The sequence below is a fragment of the Salminus brasiliensis genome, chromosome 4 (assembly GCF_030463535.1).
Source record: "Salminus brasiliensis chromosome 4, fSalBra1.hap2, whole genome shotgun sequence".
NCBI lineage: Eukaryota > Metazoa > Chordata > Actinopteri > Characiformes > Bryconidae > Salminus > Salminus brasiliensis.
The window spans coordinates 43,071,630-43,094,486 of record NC_132881.1 but is presented as its reverse complement, the minus strand read 5'-3'; the positions used below and the strand labels follow the sequence as shown (position 1 = coordinate 43,094,486).

Sequence of the window (22,857 nt, the reverse complement as noted above, 5' to 3'; positions counted from 1 at the left end):
GCTGGCAAGTCTGCAGGTTTCCATTCCAGCCAAGCTGAAGCAAATGGTCTCGGTTGTTTGAAGACAGCGGCCCTTTGCGGATAAGATTGAACATCCACGAGCTAGGGCAGTGATTTTAGCAGTATCACTGATGTCAGGACTGATCAGATAAAGCAGGTACTAGTTGACTGCAAATCTGGAGATACATGTTCAAATGAAAGGTAAATTAAAAATGTTAGTTGTATTAACTCAAATGTAATATTTTTCTGAGCAAACAAATGCTTAGCACCCATACATTAGCTTTCTAACGTACATTTCCAAGATGCTTAGGTTTTTGCACAGTACTGTACTGTTGGTTTTACTGTTGGATGGAATAAGGAGAGTACTTTACATACTTAAGGCTACAGAACAACAAACAATGTCACATACAACCTGGGATCAAGCCTGAAACGTAACCATGCAACTAAGAGACCGCACTGGCTAAAACGTACACTTACATATGTACAACTCTGCCCTAATACACCCCCCCCCCCCCCCCCCCTCCCACCCCTGCGGCCACAAAGGCGGCTTAAAAAAACCTGACTGGCGCCACGTCGCTCTGGGACATGTGGTTCATTAGCTACAGTAACCAGGATCAACGGGTGCGTATTGTGACCGCGACAAATTGGTCCATATGCATCACTGCACATTTGACAAGAAGTCTCCCAAACATTCATGACCACTCGGGTGCTCGAGCAGAGCACAGAGCAAATGCACTGTACGTCTAAACTTGAGCAAGGCCCTTTACCCTCTCTGCTCCCCGGGCGCTGGAGTTGGCTGCCCACCGCTCTGGGTGTGTGTGTGTACTCACTGCCCCTAACACATGTGTGTGTGTGAGTGTGTGTTCACTACCAGATGGGTTAAATGCGGAGGACACATTTCGCTGTACAGTCCACACTGTACAGTGACGAATACGTGCACCTTTATCCTTTATCCTTTAAACACACATTCGCATTGCTAGCTTACTACTAGCTATTATAAGGAAGGATAAAAATAAGTGTTTTTAGGAGCTGGATGATCACTTTTTGGTATCCAGGCAATAGAGGGTATGCATGTGACATCACCAATGGCGGGAGTGGCAGCATTCTTCAGTGTGAATGTCACAGCTGTTGTGCAACTCCAGAGCTCTCCTTTTACAGATTGCTAAAATCTACTAATGGATTTGCTGCAATTCACAGAAACGACTGGGGTCCAGGCACCGAATTGTGTTGAAGCTCGCAGTTCATTAAATTCACGCTCTTAAAACAGGTAAGGGGAAAAGTTTAGCGACATGCTAAGTTTGATTGAAAGGGAACACAAGTAAACCACATGAACCCGAGCCTGAAAACAATCAAACTACCCCTAAGACCATTTACTCCACGTGATTTGAACCTCAGTTAGCTAGACCTTCCTGGCTACACATCGCAGTCCATGGCGCATTGGTTCTTTGGTCATCTGGATAGATCGCTGTCGAGTCCAACCTCCTTTAACTGGAGCAGATTGCTTCAGTTTTGGCCGTTTTCTCTAATAAACGCTGCAGCTGTGTTGCAGAACATTTTGCCACTAGGTCTGAGTGGTCAAAGGGGGCGTGTTCCAGTGGGAATGTGGCGTCAGTGCATGCTCTATATATCTACCGCATGTCCATCTCAACCCTGTAGAGATGCGGCAGGTGCCATAGAGCTCAGTCGCATTGCCTCTTGTTGTCAATAGCATGCAGTAGCATGTAGTAGCTTGGGTACGTTTCAGGCTTGATACCGTCACATAGAAAGAGACAGAAAAGCTTATTCCAGCTTAACCAACATTTCCTCATTTCTATGGAACACACTCCACCAAAGGGTATTTACCATTGAAGGGTATTTACCATTAACCCAGGTCTAAACAGTTCTGGAAGATCAGCACTAAGTCTGACACTTCTTCTTTAGCTTCTTAATTTCTCTACATTCAACTGAATGGAATATTTACAGAAGGAGTCCGTTAAAATATAAAAAATATATACAAAAATCATCCAAAATGGATCGAATTTGAACACATTTGACCTGAGGTTAGAAGTAGGAAGTGTACAATAGAGGTTAGTTCATAAAGTCATAAGTTCATAAATATTGACTTTAATACACTTAACAGTCTATCTGGAATACATGCTAAAGGTACAAAGAGCTTATTTACATCAAGGCTGTGGAGTGAAAATGAGTGTGCTAATTACAGTCGTTACTTAATGGCAGCTTCTGAAGAAATTCCCCCATCATTTTAAGGAATACTGTGGAGTTGACCACTGGGAAGGTTTCACATTCTGGGCATTTTGATATCTTTAGATCCGTGATCTGTAAATGAAGAATGAAAAGAGTAAATGGATTAGTACATTGTTATTACACAGTCAGAGTTCATTATATACAGCTTCAGTCATTATCATGATGATTCTGAACGGTCTTAATTCTGCTAAATGGGTTAAAATGATTAAAAATGTACATTGTACAATGTACAAATAAAAATGTCAAAATATGCCATTCTGTTGACAAAACCAGTCAAAATTGTAATAATTAATTAATTATTGGCAGGGACGGGCTTACATAAGGGGAGGGAGGTAACGAATGGTTTAGCAGGGCACGGAGTGGCTCAGCAGCCTAATGTGCTACTACTATGCTACCTGGGATCGCGATATCGAATATCAAACCATTTCATTTTGCCATCGGCAGCCAGAGTCTGAGAGAGCACAACTGACCATCCTCTCTCCGGGTGGATAGAGGGCACTGTCTCCACCTCATCACTCTTAAAGTGATGTTGGCCGGCACAGGCCACGGCACAGGACCTAAAATTGAGCCTTGGGGTACACCACTAGCAGGAGCAACAAGTAAAAAGCTAAAAAAGCTAGTGGGGAGGAATCGAGGCACTTTCCGAAATTTGCAATTTTTGTAGGTCCAAAAGAGCTGGTGTTAAGTCCTTACCCTCTTAGTGGCAGGAGCATTGCTAGTGCTATGGGGAGCTACAAACAGGTAGGTTGATTGGCAGGGAAAGGGAAATTTCGAACAAATTAATGATTTGGAAACTTGCGCTCCTGTGATGCACTTGTGATGACATCAACATGGTCATTCTTAGGCTGCGAAATAGATGACCATTAGAAAAACACATGAGTGAGAATTAAACAGTGCTAGATCGGGCTTACCTGAGCGCAGGTTTCGTACTTTTTTTTATTGGTGAATATGATATGGATGTTATTCGGATCGGCGCCTTCTTCATTTGCGATGACGTATAACTCCAGCAGATAGCAGTACAATAATTTAGAACTGCAGTCCTGCAGCTGAAGATGGAGAACATCATTATGAGGGTGATTTTAAAAATAAATTCAATTTAGTGCTTTTTATACACGTTAAGACACATCACACACACTTAATTACACACAATAAGTCTGGTTTTGATTCAGTTCTGCTGTCCTCCAGCCATCCATCAATATTCTGGTTTAATTTAATACACAGTGAATGTCTTAAGGATCCTTGATAATCCTGAAATAACAGGAAATACTGTTAGGGATGTCCTGATCTGAGTCCCTTAATGCTGAGTATCAGCCGATACTGATCTGATCTCTGTGTGTGTATAAATAATAATCCAGCTCCACAGCTTAGATCAGATGAGCTGCTGATTAATAGGTTCAATAAAATCCCTTTAATTTTAGCATCAGTTTCTATAATCAGACTTTCTGGAATGATTAATTTAGTTTAGTTGAGACTTTTCTTAAAATGACTGTTTTATAGTGTTTAATATCCTATAATCCAGTCTGATCTCCTCCCTGACCAATCAGCTCCCAGCTGCTTTACAACACTGCAGTCTAATCACTTCCTGTGTGTCTATGTATAGAGGTACACCCTCTAGACTGATACTGGTGTGTAAAAGCTGGTTTATAGTGGGTGAATGTGCTGTGTGTGTGATTGTGGTTTCTATAGCGTAAGTGTGTGTGTTAGCATTAGCATTAGCCTCCACTTGGTTCTGAATGGGTTCTTTAGTGCTGGTTTAAAAAAACAGAGAAAAGCAAGCGGTTGTCCGGTTCTCCTGCTGCTAAAACAGAGCGTTTCAGTGAGAGTTTTATAAAAGGTCTGATATTATGAGGACACCAGATGACACTCTGAACACCGTGGTTAAAACAAAGACTCAGAACTGGATTGGGATTAAAATAGGCCATATCCGATACATGAAAATATGTCTGGATCAGCTCCAATCCCAATTCATTGGACCTGGCATGGGCATCCCTAAATACTGATAATATCTGTTTTCAAATAAACGTATAATTAGCCTCATATTATGCTGTATTAGATATAACTTATATGATAGTTACATCTTAATTAGTAACTGTAATTAGCTAAATTATAAGGCCTGTATTATGCTAAAGATTTCAAAAAAAGAATCACTCAAATGAACTTACATTGTTATTGTCCTCTGGTGCATACAAGCGGGCATCTGACTTCTAAAAACAAACATAGATTGTTACATGTTTGCATTTACAAAATAGAATACAGAAATACGCCACATTAAAATACACTATATGTCCAAATGTTTGTGGACACCCCTTATAGTTAATGTGTGTCATACTTGTAAAAATGTATTGTCTACAGAATATGATTCTCTAGAGCAGATAAACATGAATCTGCTGGCACCATGCTGTCTAATGCCAGGCCTGGGCTAGAGGGATATAAAGTCGGAAGTCGAGGGATCATCCAACGTCACTTACGGTCTTGTTGCCAAATGCAATCAAATGTTCCAAAATCTAGTAGAAAGGCCTTCCCTAGAGAGTGTCACTCCAGCAAAAGCAGGATAAGCATAATGCCCTAGATCTCAAAAGAAGCAGCTCTGATCATTGCAGCTAAGTGCACAGTAAAATAAAGCCATAAGTTACTCGAGGCCATGGGTTATAGTGATTTTATCAGCGTAAAGGTGCCTATAGGCACAGCCTAAGTGGGGTAATGTGGTGTGTGTATTAGCATCAGCGCTAGCCTCCACTCGGTTCTGAATGGGCTCTTGTAAATATTTAAACACAATTTAAATATTGCATAAATACACTTCAGATGTTAACGTGTTATTAAATGTATTAAATGTAACAGATTTATTTTTTATTTATTAAAATAAGTGACTTTTTTTCCGTCGACTAAAACTAACTAAAATTAACTAAACTAAAACATGACTAAAACTAATAAGCAATTTAGTCAAAAGACTAAAACTAAATCCAAATCAAAACCACCTGCGTATTACAACCCTGCCCAAAAAGGTAATATTTATGTTAAGCTATGTTTATTAAGTCTGAAAGTTTATAAAGGGTATATAAACCCTTATTTGGTAAGACCACAAACCAAATAAGACATGCATCTAAAATACAGTTTTTGTATTATCAATATATTTGATCTGGTCTTCAATTTTCATAATTTAATAATAGATCACCTGACGGTTTGGCCATCTCAATGCAGTCCCATTGAGCAAGCAACCCCTATAGTGCCCAAAGCCTTCACTATATACATGATGAACCCAACATGTTTTTATTTATATATCACTGCTGTCAAATGAAAACTATTTACTGTATTTTTGCCCGTTTTTAGTTTTCTCCATGGTTTGAACCCTGTATCTTTAAAAATATGCCAAGACACACTTTTGGTCATACTGCCAAGCCCTAGCTTACAATAATGAAATATGTGCATATTTTGAACAAATACAAATTTAAAAAAAAAATTAAAAAGCGCCACAGGAAGGCTGTCGTTAGTGTTACACAAGTAATATCCCATGAGATTTATATCTTCATATGTCTTACATCAAATATGTGTTTCATTTCTTGCAGCACGTCTCTGATCTCTTCTAAGCTGGCAGTAGCGTGAGCATCCACAGTGGTCCAAAATACGCCCAGGCAGCTGGAGAGATACAAAAAAACAGCAAAAAGCATTAAACTTCATTCATTTCAAACATTTGCATATATATATAAAATGACATGAGGTAGAGGATCTAATATTTAAACTGATGCTTGAATTTCTGAAAAAGACTGAGATGTAGTAAAGATTTCAAGATGTCATGAATCACACTTGTATAACAGTATTTAACAACACTTCACAGAGGGGGACTATTATACTGTTTCACAGAACCGGTCCGGCCAAATCGGTTCAGGTAGGGTTTTGGCTTCACATCTGTGCTCCTTGTAGACCTCTAACACATAGGCTATATGGACAAAAGTATTGGGACACCATTACATTACACCTACAGGAACATTTACATTACATTCTTATATGTTCATGTTCTTCTCCAGCAGACGTGCTTTACTGTTTACTCAGAAAATACCCTTAGCTAGTTTGTATTGGCTAAGATCCAAAAGATACCTCTAAGTTTAGATGCTATTAAATACAGAAGTCAGTATGGAGACCATGATACTCAGCACTACACATCGTCCAAATACTCTTCGGACACCCAGGGGAACTTCAATCTTTGGTGCCAGGACAGAAAAATGCCTGGATGCTTGTCTTTCAGTGGATCTTAAAGGAATATTAGCATTAAACTGGAGTTGTTCCGCCTTTGCAGCTCTAACAGCAGGTTTGGACTTAATAACTGCAGAGCGTTGGAGACATTTATGCACTATGCACCTCAGCACTCGCTGCCAAAGATGATCTGCAGCTTATTAAACTCTAGGAAAAGTAAGTTCACTTACTTTTTCTAGCCTGCACTGTGGATGATTACCCAATGGGCTCATACAAAGGTACGAACAGAAAACGGCTGGTGTGTTATTAGTTTAGGTAGATTGTGTTTGTCTATAATTGTGGCTTCGATAATGATCAGGAATTCTTTAGAGATGACAGATGTATTTGATTCTTGTAGCAGACTGGAGTTAGCAGGGCGCTGACAGGCCCAGGAATGAATCAAGTGCAAACTTGTTATCTCGCAATCGAACACAATCTGGGCAACATGAGAGGACAGGAAGGGCTGTTCCCCTTTCTGCAGCATTGTAGGAAATCTCCCAGAGTCTTGGCAGTCAATGCAGGATAAACAGTGAAGTAAAAAGGAGAACTTCAGTAGTTCAAATCAGCCTTATTCATCCTGGATGAGATATTAGATATAATCCGGGCTACTCAGGTTACCTTCTGAGCTTTCACTCATACAGAACCCAGATAGGAAAGCATAAAACATCGTCTTTACTAAGACAAGCATGTGTAGCCAAATGTGGATGCTTGCCAAATGTCACCAAAGCAAATCCTAATGATAAAATGCCAGTTCTCCAGATCTAATCGTGACTAATACGTAACCTTTTATTGTATAGTTGGCTTTTTTAATATATCATAAAATGGTATGATGAAAAAAGTCAGTAAATACACACTAACACAGTCCTTTATTTATTCGTTTGCATTTTTATACACCTTAAAATGAGCCTGAGGTCTCCACTGTCACTCACACATCAACCAGTTAAGACCAACGGGGAGAGAAAGAGTCTCTGCTGGAAGAAATAACATAAAAAAACTATAACTTATAGTTACAATAATTAAAACACCCCCTCCCCAACATGTTAATATGGGTTAGGGTTTTGGTTTCACATTCATGCTCCTTGTAGACCTCTAACACATAGGCTATATGGACAAAAGTATTGGGACACCATTACATTACACCTACAGGAACATTTACATTACATTCTTATATGTTCATGTTCTCCTCCAGCAGAAGTGCTTCACTGTTTACTCAGAAAATACCCTTAGCTCATTTGTATTGGCTAAGATCCAAAAGATACCTCTAAGTTTAGACGCTACTAAATACAGAAGTCAGTATGGAGAACTCTGCTGGAAGAAATAACACAAAAAACTATGACTTTTTATTATAGTTACAATAACTAAAACACCCCCTCCCCAACATGCTAATATTGGGAAAATAAATAAACAAATAAATAAGCCTTCCTACAACCTCTTTATTGTACCTGCCAATAATCCAAACTCCCCAAATAATTACTGATGATGCCTTAAAGACCCTTAACTTTACTAAAGCTAACTTAACAAACTAATTACAACAAAGAAAGTAAAACCATGGTTAGCTAGAACCATCACTTTCTATACATAAATAAATGAGTCCAATTTATCAGACATTTTATGAAACTTTGCTACTATAGCAAACTGCCCATCCCTAATTTCAAGAGAAACATGTCCCTACCATACTTCTAAGACACAAGGGGCTTGACCTTCCTATTAAACCAATCATTGGCCATAACATCCATAAGGGCCTTCTTACCCCCAAATGGAGCAAGATTACTTCTGGCAGTACAAATGCTAGCATCTAATAACAAGCAGTACCAGTCAAAAGTTCAGAGACACCTGGCTGAACATGTGCTCGTCATCATCTTAAAAACTTTTGAACCAAATGCTAGGGTGACCATCATAATTAGGATGTCATGGCTGGAGAGGGGGTGGGTGGATTGATAGGCCCAAGTTGTGGGACTGTGGCAATGTATATGTGGGAAACATTGGTGGGGAAATTGGTTTACTTTTATGATTTATGACTTCTGACCGCAATTTCATGTCATCTAGAGTCTTTATTAGATATGGGTATATAGATATGTTTGCCGACACTTTCATACAGGGAATGTTTTTCACCACATTCAGACAATAAAGGATTTCTGAAGGCTGAAGTAATTAGGTTAGGTCAGGTGGGGTGGATCAGCGCTGGATCCAAAATCTGCTGGAAAGTACATTGTTTGGACATGGACAAGTATTGGGAGACCTGGTTGTTCATTGTTAGGTTTGATGGGTTTTTTCAGGGCTTTCCTGAGACAATAATTACATAATTGTGATCACAGTTTGATTTCTGTACCTCATGTCTAAACAAGTAAAAATTCATAATTAAAAAAAAAACAACGCTATTCAGGGGTTGACATGTTTTGATGTAGTAATTGAAGTAATGACAAACAAAGTGCTACTTGGCAGAACTGCTACTGTCACCTGATATAATAATACACCAATAAATGCCATCTGAACAGTGAACTAACATGTGTCTTTTCAAAACTCTCATTTCAAACACACTGATGAACCACTATGAATCATGAGCATCATTTTGATCTGATGGTACTTTTTTCGAAATACCATTTCCACAAAAAAAAAAAAAAAAAAAAAAAAAAACCTTATTATTGTCTTGCATTTTTGGCATTTTCACTCGTTCCACATAATTTGTATTTCATCAAGCTGTTGTTTTCTTTATTGTGTCCAAATTTTATGATGAATGGACCAATAGAAATGCTCCAAAATTACCTGGAATAAAATCTTGTTCACATTGACTTCCATTGAAAGTTAAGAAGGTTTTTCCCCTCTCCTGTAGAGTCGACATTTCATCAGACTTGCTGAGTTTTTATTGAAAGACTAAAACCTTGACCAAATTATAACACTGGCTGCATACATCTTAGGATGCGTTCATAGCATAAGTGGCACAAGAACTGAAACTGCTTTCTCTCTTCAGGTCTTATAAAACTGCACAGGTTCCTCTCAGGACAATTTAGAAGAGAAGTCCTTCATGGGCTTGCTTAGAAGTTGGTGCAAATTCCACCACATTCAGCCAATTAAGGACTTCTGAGGGCTGAAGTAATTAGTTGGATCAGGTGGGGTGGATCAGGGCTGGATTCAAAAAGGTACACTTTTTGGACATTTTGGACATTGACAAAAGTATTGGGACACCTGCTCGTTCATTGTTTCTTCTGAACTCAAGGGTAGGCCTAAAAAGGAGTTTGTCCTGCTTTTGCTGGAGTAACTGTCTCTACTGTCCAGGGAAGAAGGCTTTCTACTAGATTTTGGATGAGCATTGCTGTGAGGATTTGATAGCATTTAACGAGAACAAAATTAGTGATGTGCGGATGTTGGACCTCATTCTCAACTCCTCAACTCACCCCAAAAGTCTTGGATGGAGCACCATCCATCATTCCAGAGAACACAGGTCCACTTCTCCACAGCTCAATGCTGGGGGGCTTTATACCCTCTCTATACCACATCTGGAATTAGTCATGGTGTCAATTGCTTCATCTTGATCTGCTCCAGAGAGTCCTATTCTATTGGCAGTGCTTCTCTACAGGGACTGTAGAGGCGAGATGTGTGTATGCATTTGTGCATCTGTGTCAGCAATGGGTGCAACTTAAAGTAGCTGAATGCATTCATTAGAAGTGGTGTCCACAAACATCTGGACATATAATGTAGTTCTCCGGGAGCAGGACTGGAGACCACTGGCCTAACAGATGTGGCCAGGTGTAAAAGGAGTATAAAGCAAACAAATCGTGACGTTATATCTGGACGACATATTAAGTGCCAAATTTAAACAGGCCCAATGTGAGACTTCTTCTAGATGTCAAATTGACATCATTTAATAGTTTCTCACATTCACACACCTCTATTCCCAACATGGTTCCTTATGGAATCAAAAGTGGTTCTTCTAGGCTTAGGGCTAAAAGAGCTGTGGTGTCCAAGACCATGACACCTGCCCAAGAACCCAGGATTTTGTAGCAACTGGGAAAAGCTTCAGTGGTAAGACCTTGGGCTGAACAGACACTTGAGATATCACATGATTAACAGGCCACATTTTTAGAAACCTGGTTTTCACAATCATCTGCAATGGTGCTGAAACAGGCTAAACAGGATTGGTTTGAGTAGGTAGGTCATTGAGCAGATGAGTAACTGACGTTACATTCATTACATTTACATTTATGGCATTTAGCTGACAATCTTATCCAGAGCGACTTACAATGTTACTCGTATTACAGAGGTGGGCCAACGTAGTGTTAGGAGTCTTGCCCAAGGACTCTTATTGGTGTAGCGCAGCAGTCACCCAGACTGGGAATCGAACCCCAGTCTCCCACATGGTGTGGTAGCTCAGTAGTAGGTGTTATCTGTTGCGCCACACCAAATGAGTTTAGTTGTGTGTTGTGTGCAATGTGCATATTTGTTTTCATAGGGTGAGGACTGCCCGAAGTACTGCATGTCATGAAAGCAAGACTGGGTAGGGCAGGAAAATGCAGCCAACAACAATAAACCAGAAAGGTCATCTCATTTTCCATTAGTACTGTGACAGTTACCTTCATCTAGACCACAAAGATGCTCAATGAGGTTCCAGCTCCAGACAAAGGCCCTGTAAAAGTTCAACAACCAACAGCTACTTTAAGTTGCAAATGCACACAAACACACACCTTTGAGTCTAGTCCCTGAAGAGAAGTACTGCCAATAGAATAGGACTCTCTGAAGCAAATAAACTTTTATTGGCACCATGCCTAATGCTTGGTGTGGGCTAGAGGGGTATAAAGTCCCCCAGCATTGGGCTGTGAAGCAGTGGAAGAACTCTGTTCTCTGCAATGATGGCTGGTACTCCCTCTAATACTTTTGGGGTGGGTTAAGGAGTCAGTGATTGGGTAGGATGGTGATTATCCAACATCCTGACCTCACTAACACTCTTGTTGCTGAATGTAAGCAAATCCTCACAGCAACGCTTCTCAGAAATCTAGCAGAAAGCCTGCTGCCCTGGACAGTAGAGGCTGTTACTCCAAACAAAAGCAGAATAAGCTCTTTTAATACCCTCGATTTCTGAATAAACAATGAAAGAGCAGATGTCCTAATACTTTTGTCCACATAGTGAATGTCATCCACATGCACGCTGGCTTTTTGCCACGTGTTTTATTGCCCTTGGCTAATAAATATTGTAAGATTATGCCCCACCAACTAGCATCATAGGAACTTAAACAGACTGAGATTAGACATGCACCCGTATGGGAATTTTGGGTCAACATTAATTTCCAACATGTAGATCTCTGTCGATGCTAATGTTGATACATACACAGTTAGAGTATAATGTAGAATCTGGGACTATTAACATTACAAGGGATGTAATAATCAATTGTAGAGGGTTATAAATAAATATATGAGGGTTAAAATGAATAACAACAGCAGCCCAGTGTTACCTACAGTACCAGTCAAAAATCTGGATTTTTCAGTGGGTTGAATGTGTGCTGATTAGCTTCTTAGAACCATTTGATCCAAATGCTAGGGGGTGATCTAAAAGAACGCTGGGGACGCTCAGGTATCCATCGTAGTTAGGATGTTGTGGCTGGGGGTCTCAAGTATGCCTAAAATTTAGAGCTGTGGCAATGTGTATGTACAAGGGAGGACACATCTCTCAAACCTGTAGCTACAGCATACATTAATACATTAATATCCACATTATTTACATACTAGTAAATTACCACATTTAAATTACCACATTTACTAGCCGAGACCAATAAATAGCCTTAATAACCAGTTCCTTTCAGTTGAACCTACAACCCCCCCAAACCACGACATCCTACCTACTGTGGATACCATTGTTTTAGATGTTTATCTGTATCTAACATAAAAATCATGCACATAAAGACTCTTACTAGAGCTAATATATGGAATTCAAATGAATCACTGAGCTGCCTTAAAAGCTCCATTAAAAGCTGAGTGCAGAGTGCAGACGAGACACTAGGCTAGTTGTGGAACATGTTGACCTGAGCCAAATCTTTTCTTTAGTAAAGGTTTAAAGGATTGCTAAGACCTCCTACATTTTAGGTGCACTTTCATCTATTCTGATGTTGTGCAGAGGATGTTGACCTCTTTCAGGCAGGAAAATATCTCTATTAATTATTATTATTATTTTCAACCTCTCAGCTGAAAATATCACTATTAAATACACCAAAAAGCACCACACTACCCCCTTCAACAAACTACTGGCGTTCCATCTATTTTAGTGATATTTGGTGGGAAACATTCTGCATATCTAATATGTATATGGAAATATATAATATACAAATATATAAAATAATATATATATATATATATATATACACACTGACAAGTCATACTATTAACACCATCACCTAGTTTCTATGCTCATTGTCCATTCTATCTTGAAGAACAGAGTAAAAGGAAGCTAACAAAGTATACAGAGAAACAGATGGATATTGGAGTTGCAGTGTTAGAGCTGGTGTTTCAGTATGTCACTGCACAGTTCTAAAGGGATGCCTAATATTAACTGATAAAGTTATGAAGGTTAAATCAGCCTTAAGTTCTGTTCTTACCTCAAGGATAAAACATTTTCAATAAAATTATGAAACTAGGAAATTCACTCACCCTTACTAGTGGTATACCCCAAGGCTCAATTTTAGGCCCTCAATTTTTTCTCTGTATATGCTTTCCTGGGCCCCATCTTCTAAAAATAGAACATCTTAGCAGCACTCTTTATTTTTTCTACCACAGAAATCTGGTGATGGCTGTAGCTTTGCACACTTCCTTTTTAGCTGTTCTTAGAATATGAAAAACAGCATGGCAAAAAAATCTCCAGCTAAATTAAAATAAGACAAAAGTTATTTTGTAAATGCAATGCTACTTTTTTTAAATATACATAATATTTTAATGCAGAAATAAGCCTTTTTACATTGTTTCTCAAGATTTCTTTAAAGTGTGGATCTACGAAGAGAACTACCATCTCGATCTATCAATATTAGGTGTCCCTTCAAGAAAAGCATAGGTGTGGTAACCATATTACTTCCTTTGGAAGACAATAAAGCAAAAGTTTACAGGCAAGATAAGGATCTGTTGTAGTTCTAGTTCTGATGTTCTAGAAGACAATGAGAAAAAAAAATACAGAAATACAAAGCCATGTAGGATCCACGTTCATGAAATATAATATATACAACTTTTTACACTTCACAATATGAAGACCTTCAGGTGTTTTAGAAACAAATAGCCAGTAGCCTGCAACTAACACAATAACAAGATAATGCCCTGTATTAGAATTTCTTCTCCAACGCTGGCTCATCTACATTTAGATCTTAAAATATAGTTGTTAAAATAATAGTCTGTATCTATGTAATAATAGCCTTTATCGCTGTGGGTAAAGTGGGTATTACCCTTCCATTTTGACATTGCATCCTTTTATGTACTTAAATTACAGGAATTTGTTAATCCAGTATTACACCTATTACACTCTTACCTTAGGTAGTTCCCACAGTAAAAAGCCATTGCCATGGCAAGATCTGTGTAAATAAATAAATAAATAAAATAATAATAATAGTTTTATGCTATATGTCAGTTCTATCCCGTCTGTACACCGTCTCAATGGATTAAAACTAAAGCAATTAATGTGTTTGGAGTGCAGGCTATAAAAAATTAACCATGTAAGAACTACAGTCTTTTCCTTCCTGACTGAACTGTGTCAGCTGTAACGTTTGGTGGAGGAGGGATAATGCTATGGGATTGTTTTTCATGTGTTGGCCTAAAGGCCCCTTAGTTCCAGTTAAGGGAAATCTTAATGCGTCAGCAGACCAAGACATTCTGGATAACTGTGGCTTCCAACTTTCTGAAAACAGTTTGGGGAAGGCCCAACAGTTTTGTGTCCCAGTGCACAAAGCAAGGTCTATTAAGACATGGCTAGGGGAGTTTGGTGTGGAAAGACTTGACAGGCCCACACAGAGCCCTGACCTTAACCCCATCAACACCTTTGGGATGAACTGTTTTGGCATGGCATTGGCATGTATGCCTGCCAATGGAACTGGATCACTGGTGTTTACCAAGAATGTGCCTGCTGATAGCAGCTATGTGGAACTTTTTGATCTTCGCATTCCTAAACAATGTGACTGGAGTGCATAAAGCAATACTTTCTGCTCATATTCAGTCAAATGCTGCAAAGCTTAAATGATAGTGCTCCACACTACAGATGGATAACGACCAAGAACATAAAGCAAAAGAAACCTAAGAGCTTCTGAAGGCAATGACATGGAAAGTCTCCAATGCTCTCTTGTGTCAAACCTCCTCTGGCATTAACATCAGCACAAAACCATTCGCTAAGAGCTTCATAGCATGGGTTTTAATGGCTGAGCAATGGCATTCAAGCCTTTCATCACCAAGCACAAAGGCAAACATTAGATGGAGTGGTGTATCATGCTTCTCTATCTGGCAGTCTGATGGACAAGTCTGGGTTTGGCAAATGCTAGGAGAACGTCACCTGCCTGACTGCACTGTGCCAGCTGTAAAGTTTGGTGGAGGAGGGATAATGCTATAGGGTTGTTCCAGTTCCTGCTTCAGCAAACCAAGACATTCTGGACAACTAAGGCTCCCAACTTTGTGGAAACAATTTGAGGACTGTGCACAAAGCAAGGGCTATAAAGACATGGTTGGGGGAGTTTGGTGTGGAAGAACCTGACTAGCCCGAACAGAGCTCTGACCTCAACAGCATCTAACATCTTTGGAATGAACTAGAACTACGATTGCAAGCCTGGCCCTCTCGTCTAACTTTAGTGTCTGACCTCACAAATGTTTTTCTGGATAAATGGGAAAAAGTCCTACAGACACATTTAAAATCCTGTAGAAAGCTTTCTCATATTAAAATTACTTATATTAATATTATTAATACAAGTAATTAATATTATTAATTAATAGTACTCCATATTAATGTCTATGGATTTAGAATGGAATGTCATAAAAGCTCCTCCAGGTGTAATGAAGTATGGAGAAGGAATGACAAACATAATGGAACCACTGTTTTGGCATGGATCCATTGGGTCACTGGTGTTTACCGAGAATGTGACTGCTGATAGACGTTACGTAGAATTTTGCAAAAGATAAATGATGGTGCTTCACACTACAGATGGATAGCTACAAAGAGCATACGGCTCACTTAAGACACTTAAGAGCTACTTAAGCCAATGACATGGGCTGTTCTTAAACTTGTAGAGTCAATCCCTTGACCCAAACATAACTGAGCAGTAAATTAGAGGCAGAAACACTTAAGCAGCTGTGTTAAGGGAAACTCAGCATATGGTGATGCCCATGGGTTCCAGACTTTTTATAATCATGTTAGTTTGCCCAATTACCTCTCAGCTTGTGAAAATGGAGGCACTATAAAAGAAACATGGATGTAATTTCTGTTAAACCTCTTAAATTAAAAGCTGAAGGTCTACACTTCAATCACTTGACTGCTTCATCACAAAAAATGTGTTACTGGACCTAACTCTCCCAAGATAAGCACTTTCTATAATTAAGCAAAGCACTTATGTAATATTCCTGTAAGCCCACTAGTCACAGTCCACTCCACCAGTGAATATTCATCAGCTGGACTGGACACGCAATTTACCGGCCTCATTATTTGACAGCATCTGTTCAAAACACTAGAAGGAAGTAGAGGTGGTGACATTACCCATGTATTTTCAGTCTTGGAAAAAGAGCCCAATACATAAACAATATGGACAAAAGTATTGAGACATGCCTCTTAAACACTGAATTCAGGTGTCCGATTCAGTCCTATTGCCACAGGTGTATAAAATCAAGCACCTGAGCCATGCAGTCTTTACCTACATTAGTGAAAGAATGGGTGTGGGTTCTAAAGAGCTCACTGAACTCCAGCGTGGCTCTGTATGTAATAGGAGACACCGCTGCAACAACAAGTCAACTGGGGAAATTTCGTCCCTCATAGATCTTCCTCCATCAGCTGTGAGTGGTATTAATAAACAGTGGAAGCCTATCATGCTTCTGTGTCTGGCAGTCTAATGGATGAGTCTGGGTTTGGACAAAAGGTCCTACAGACACACTTCATATTAATATTATGTATGGTATGTATGGTATATCATACTCCAGCCATGCTTGTGTGGGGCTCACGTGGGTGGAACATAGACTAAGTACGCTCCACATGGGCATTGGGCTCTTAGAGGATTTGTACAAATGTTTTTTGGAGGCACGTGTTAGCCTTCTCCTGGTCCCAACACTGTCCCTGATGGGCCTGTGTGGCGCCAGTGTGGAACCTGGGGACAAAATTTGGTTTGGTTCCCAGTTGGGCTACCCATACATAGACATGTTAGCTGGCACAGCAGATCCGCCCCAACTCCCACGGTTCATGGTGATGTTCTTGCCGTCTCCTGTTACTCTGACTATTTTTATCTGTTCTTCCGAGCTGCACAGCAAAACAAAAATACACAGAGGTATGCTTGCTAAATACACCCAGTAAAATCAGGACATGCTGTAGCTTTTTGTTTCCACCCTGTTTTGTGTTGAATAAGGTATCAAAATTCAATCAATTAATTAATAAATGTTATACTTTCAGTTATTTTTTATTTTTATTTTTATACCAATTCAGCGATAAGTTGACATAGGCGTGTCACCATAACTATTTTTATTTTTTGACAAAATATTGTCCCAGAAATACATACACAAATACATGTACAGGTAAATATAATGTAATATAATAATTGAAATTTAATTTTAGAATTGAAATATAATATTAAAATGTTTACGGGCTCGGCAAGCTGCCACTGTTGGGCCCTTGAGCAAGGCCCTTTACCCTCTCTTATCCCCCGGCCGCTGGAGTTGGCTGCCCACCGCTCTGTGTGTGTGTGTGTGTGTGTGTGTACTCACTGCCCCTAGTTCACTAGTGTTTGAGTGTGTTCACTACCACAGATGTGTTAAATGCGGAGGACACATTTCGCTGTACAGTGTACATTTCGGTAATATTGAAAAATGACTGAGACCATCTCCAGCAATTGTATGATAAGTCGATGGCGTAATTATCGGGACAGGTCTGGGTTAACACTGTATTTTCTTGATATATTCTTAAAAAATAAATCTTCCGAAAAGGCCCTGCCCCTTGGTTCTGGCTTTTGGTTTCCTTTGAACCTTATTTCAGTGGACAGTTCTTCCAAAATCATGTCTTAAAATAGGACATGCGAGTGTAAAGAACCTGAGCTAAAGATCCTCCCAGCCAGGGTCCAATTAGGAACCTTTATAATTAGGAGTCTATTTAAAAGTATTGCTTGTTATCAAGCACTGTGATACGGCACATGTCTGGTACCATGGCAACAAAACCCACATTATTACTAAAGGACTAGCCCGCAGTCAGATCTTTAGATCCTTTACTCTTCTTTGAGTCAAGTCAAGAAAATAAGCACAGTACATGTTCTCAGCCTGACATACAGTATCCTACCCTGTTCATCATCAAGTACATTCAATGTCTTATTGTTTGAGAGTGGTATACCTCAGAATTAAGAAAGAATTCCAAACCTCGGTGTTCAAATGGTACTCCAGGTTACTATCAAAGCACCAGTGGAGAGACACGCATCTCACGGTTCCCTGAAAGAGAGCAGAGCACTACTTTAGAAACCAGCAGAGTCCGGAGGAACATCCCTGCTGAGAAAAACAAAAACAGCCTGGCCAGCTGGAGCTGGTCAAGCTGGTTAAGCTGGTTAACTAGCTTGGCTCTAGCCAGCATATGGTATGCTTTTGTTTGAGTCTGATGGTTTATCTGGTCAACCAGCGTGACCATCAGGGCTGGCCCAAGCCTTATGGGGCCCTAAGCAGATTTCCATTTGGGGACTCCCATACCACCAGCTTCATCATTTCATTGGCTACACTGTGTGTGTAATGTACCCACTATCATTAGCATTATCTGTGGCAGCAGCCAACAGCAGGAATTGAATAGCCTAGTGTTGGTGTGCCAACTATAGAAATAAATGTACCTCTGTAATACCATTTCATCTTATTATTCAATGCTTTGTAATATATATACATTTTCATCACGGTATCTTGGTTCTCTTGGCGGCCCCATGGTGGCGTTGGGGCCCTAAGCAGCCGCATAATTCGAGTATGCCTTGGGCCGGCTCTGGTGACCATCATGACTACACTAGTTGATCGGCATGACCAGAATTATCAAGATGGTCAACCAGCACAACCATCATGACCATGCTGATCCACAAGCATGACCGGCATGACACGACTGTTCAATCAGTATGACCAGCATGACCACACTAGTTGAGCGGCATTGCCAAGCTGGTCATCCAGCATGACCATCATGACCATGCTGATCCACAACCATAAACAGCATGTCCACACCAGTTGACCAGCATGACCAGCATGATCATCATGACCATGTTCATCTACAAGAATGACCACACTAGTTGACCGGCATGACGAGCATGACCAAGCTGGTCAACCAGCATGACCATTATGACCATGTTCATCTACAAGAATGACCACACTAGTTGACCGGCATGACGAGCGTGACCAAGCTGGTCAACCAGCAAGACCATCATGACCATGCAATCCACAACCATAAACAGCATGTCCACACCAGTTGACCAGCATGACCATCATGACCATGTTCATCTACAAGAATGACCACACTAGTTGACCGGCATGACGAGCGTGACCAAGCTGGTTAACCAGCATGTCCATCATGACCATGTTCATCTACAAGAATGACCACACTAGTTGACCGGCATGACGAGCGTGACCAAGCTGGTCAACCAGCAAGACCAGCAAGACCATCATGACCATGCGATCCACAACCATAAACAGCATGTCCACACCAGTTGGCCAGCATGACCAGCGTGACCATGTTCGTCTACAAGAATGACCGACACAACTGTTCAACCAATATGACCAATTAAACAAAGATAGTTTAACAGCATTACCTTTAAGACCATGCTGATCCACAAGCATGACAGAACTATTCAACCAGTACAACCAGCTTCATGTTAATAGTCCTGCTAAACCATCAACCTCTGCTTAACCAGCACTGGGTGTGTTTTTCCCAGGTTGACCAGCTTGAGACCACGACTGAAACCAGCCAAAAGCTAAAGCTGCATATGTCCTGGATCAGATCTCCCAGCAAGGACGTGCCCTCCAGAGCCATATCTGACTGGAAAGCAACACGCTGGCGTTCCTGACACATTACGTAGGTGCAGGGCTGCAGTTTCGAAACCGAAAGTATAAAACAGAGGGAAAAACATCTGCGTCAGGATTAGAAAGCGATTAGATCTATGCGTGGGCTTTGGTGATGACTAGGCGCACAGAAAGCGCAAAAGTGGAATATGGATTTTAATCAGTAATCAGTAATAAATGGCTTATCGTTATAATCTGGACACCGTGGGTCAAAGTGTAGGTCTACTGTTACCTGACACTGCACTCTCACTGTCCAAACCCCACTGACTATACCTGCTATACTGATGAACGCACTGCTTATGGCGAGGTACCTGCTTGTGCTTCCTATGACCTACTATTCAGGCTGGTATTCAGCATGGCACTCCACTCCCATTGTACTACACTACGAGCATGGCTTTGGACGCATGACTGAAAACCTTCACAGCCACCAGTTTAAAGAGTAATCAGATGCACACACCACAATGGTTTCGCTGGTTTCAACTGGGAGAAGAACTATGGGCTCTTTGGTGGAGGGCCCTAATTCCCCAGAAATGCTCCATTACAGAGCAGGCTACACTCTCAGCAGGGGTGGTTCTAGACAGTAGTGGAAAAGGTCCAGTTTGGTGGTTCGTTTAGCAGCTATTATAGAACAACACAGGAGATGTTAAAGCTCCACCATTAACACATCAGGTCATGTCAACGTTTTTATGGCTCAGTCCTCCAGCAGAAACCGCTCCACGCGTAAACAGCAGTCGCGCCTCAGCGCTCGCCTACCTTTGATCTGTGCTTTCTGGGCTTACTCCAAAATCCCAAGACCAAGACTAAGTAGAAGGGCAGCAGGATGGTCATCGGCGCAAAATTACTGGGTGGTCATGTAACCACGAACGCAGCTCCGGATCACATTTTGTCATCATGCCAAAGTCCGGGATGAAAAAAAAAAGTCAGGTAATGAAACAGAGGAGGTCTGCCTCCGGCACAGCTTCCACGTGAAGAAGATCACGCCTTCTCAAGGAATCCATGAGGTCTGACTTCTGAATGAAGGCATCTCCTCACCAAATTCATTCCCTCAGAGTAAACAGTGAGGAGTGACACTCCGCCCTGAGAGTCCAGCAGGGACGCTTTCACTTTACTGCTCTCTCTCTCTCTCTCTCCCACTCACACTCACTCACACTCACTCACACTCACACACTCTCTCTCTCTCTCTCTCTCCCACTCACACTCACTCACACTCACTCTCTCTCTCTCTCTCTCTCTCTCTCACACTCACACACACTCTCTCTCTCTCTCTCTCTCTCCCACTCACACTCACTCACACACACTCACACTCTCTCTCTCTCTCTCTCTCTCTCTCTCCCATTCACACTCACTCACACTCACTCTCTCTCTCTCTCTCTCTCCCACTCACTCACACTCTCTCTCTCTCTCTCTCTCTCTCTCACACTCACACACTCTCTCTCTCTGTGTCTCCCATTCACACTCACTCACACTCACTCTCTTTCTCTCTCTCTCTCTCTCTCTCCCACTCACTCTCTCTCACTCTCTCACTCCCACTCCCACTCACTCTCTCTCTCTCTCTCTCTCTCTCGCTCGCTCTCTCTCTCTCTCTCTCTCTCTCTCTCTCTCTCGCTCGCTCTCTCTCTCTCTCTCTCTCCAGTGCTACTTCCCACAGCAGTTGCGCAAACAGCGCACCACAAAGCACGTAGCGCAGGTCGGTGCGATACGATTCCGCATCGATACCGATACGATATTACTGCGTGTTAATTCAACCGACTAAACCACTGAACTGACAATATCACACACAAAAAAAATCTGCATCTCCAGAAAGTTAATAATAATAAATAAATAAATAAATAAACACTGTCTAAATGGTCAGTGGAGGTCAATGTAAAAGTTTTTTTTTTGACACAATGTAAAAAAAATGTGATTCTAAAGAACTGAGAAACATAAAATATACTAAAATGAAAACAAAGGATACTTTGCTTTATCTAAAACATCAGCTTTCTCCACTGCTGTAAATAGACACAAATACTAAGAAAAAAATACATAAATTTCTTAATTAAACCGAGAGGCAATATGGTGACATGTTGAATGAAAATAACATATTTACACCTCTAACAACTGTCACAAATATAATAGATTACCATTCTGAATTCTACATTAGTATGATATTACTGCATATTGATTCAACTCATCTTTAACAATTCAACAAAATATAAAACAAGTACTGCATCTTTACATGAGATTATGTAATGTATCTTTACATTTAGGGGAAAAAAAACATTTAATATTCAGAGCATCTGGATATTAAAACTGTTAAAATATTTGTCCACTGTAATTTAAGCAGACTTGTATATTTTGAAAGGGTGATTAAAGGCAATCACACCCATCCACTCATCTTCTGCAAATCAACTTATTTACAAATGAATGTTTAACAGATATTAAATGAATGTATTACTTAAACTAGAGGGATATATGATATTTAATATGCACACTCTTTAGTAGTTAGAAGTTTTTATAACCAATCATAGATACCTTTGGTTTTAATAAAATGAATGAAAGGTCATCCATTTGATGTTCCTTTGGATTAGGTTAGGTAAGGGTACACCCAAGGGTTCTCTCTAGCCAGGACATGAATTTGTCGACCTGTTTTAAGATTTTAAGTGATAGACCAACACAAAATATCACATAACTGTAAAGTTGAATAAAAATGATACATTGTTTCAATTTATTTTAATCAAATAAACATCTGAAAAGTATGACGTGCATTATTATTAGTACTTTGTAGAGCCGCCTTTGGCTGCAATTACAGCTGCAACTCTTTTGGGGTATGTCTCTACTGACTGAGACTGAGAGTTTTGCCCCTTCTTCTTTGCAAAACAGATAGATCTGGCTGTACGTTTAGGGTCATTGTCTTGCTGGAAGGCGAATCTTTGTCTCAGTCTCAACTCTTTTGCAGCTTCCAACAGGTTTTCTTCCAGGATTGCCCTGTATTTAGCTCCATCCATCTTCCCATCAACTCTGACCAGCTTCCCTGTCCCTGCTGAAGAAAAGCATCCCCACAGCATGATGCTTCCACCACCATGTTTCACAGTGGAGATGGTGTGTTCAGGCTGATGAGCAGTGTCACTTTTTCACCACACATAGCGCTTTGCATTTAGGCCAAAAAGTTCAACTTTGGTCTTATCTGACCACGGCAGCT

General features: G+C 40.4%; 1 protein-coding gene across 3 annotated transcripts; it reads right to left on the bottom strand.

Annotated features, from left to right (window-relative positions):
• Positions 1 to 526: 526 nt before the first annotated feature.
• On the bottom strand, positions 527 to 21,046 carry il15 (interleukin 15). 3 transcript variants are annotated; one of them, XR_011979602.1, is made up of 6 exons: positions 20,433 to 21,046; positions 18,021 to 18,089; positions 5,780 to 5,876; positions 4,406 to 4,447; positions 3,155 to 3,289; positions 527 to 2,315 (listed from the first exon to the last, which is right to left on the bottom strand). XR_011979602.1 is itself a non-coding variant. In XM_072677129.1 (6 exons), exons 1-6 carry the CDS (start codon positions 20,505 to 20,507, stop codon positions 2,190 to 2,192), a joined length of 570 nt encoding a protein of 189 aa, XP_072533230.1. In that variant the 5' UTR covers positions 20,508 to 21,045; the 3' UTR covers positions 527 to 2,189. The 3 variants fall into 3 exon arrangements, 2 of the variants coding, with proteins under 2 accessions (XP_072533230.1, XP_072533231.1); XM_072677129.1 differs by having other exon boundaries at positions 17,995 to 18,089; positions 20,433 to 21,045; XM_072677130.1 differs by lacking the exon at positions 20,433 to 21,046 and adding an exon at positions 19,430 to 19,505 and having other exon boundaries at positions 17,995 to 18,089.
• Between the last annotated feature and the right edge of the window lie 1,811 nt (positions 21,047 to 22,857).

Bases quoted from the DNA above. Each gene is read 5' to 3' on its own strand.
- il15 (XM_072677129.1), bottom strand. From the start codon at position 20,507: ATGACCATCCTGCTGCCCTTCTACTTAGTCTTGGTCTTGGGATTTTGG. The intron at 3,290-4,405 runs GTAAGTTCATTT...CTCCATCTTCAG, and splicing joins CACCAGAGGACAATAACAAT to CTGCAGGACTGCAGTTCTAA. The intron at 2,316-3,154 runs GTAAGCCCGATC...CTTCATTTACAG, and splicing joins AGTACGAAACCTGCGCTCAG to ATCACGGATCTAAAGATATC.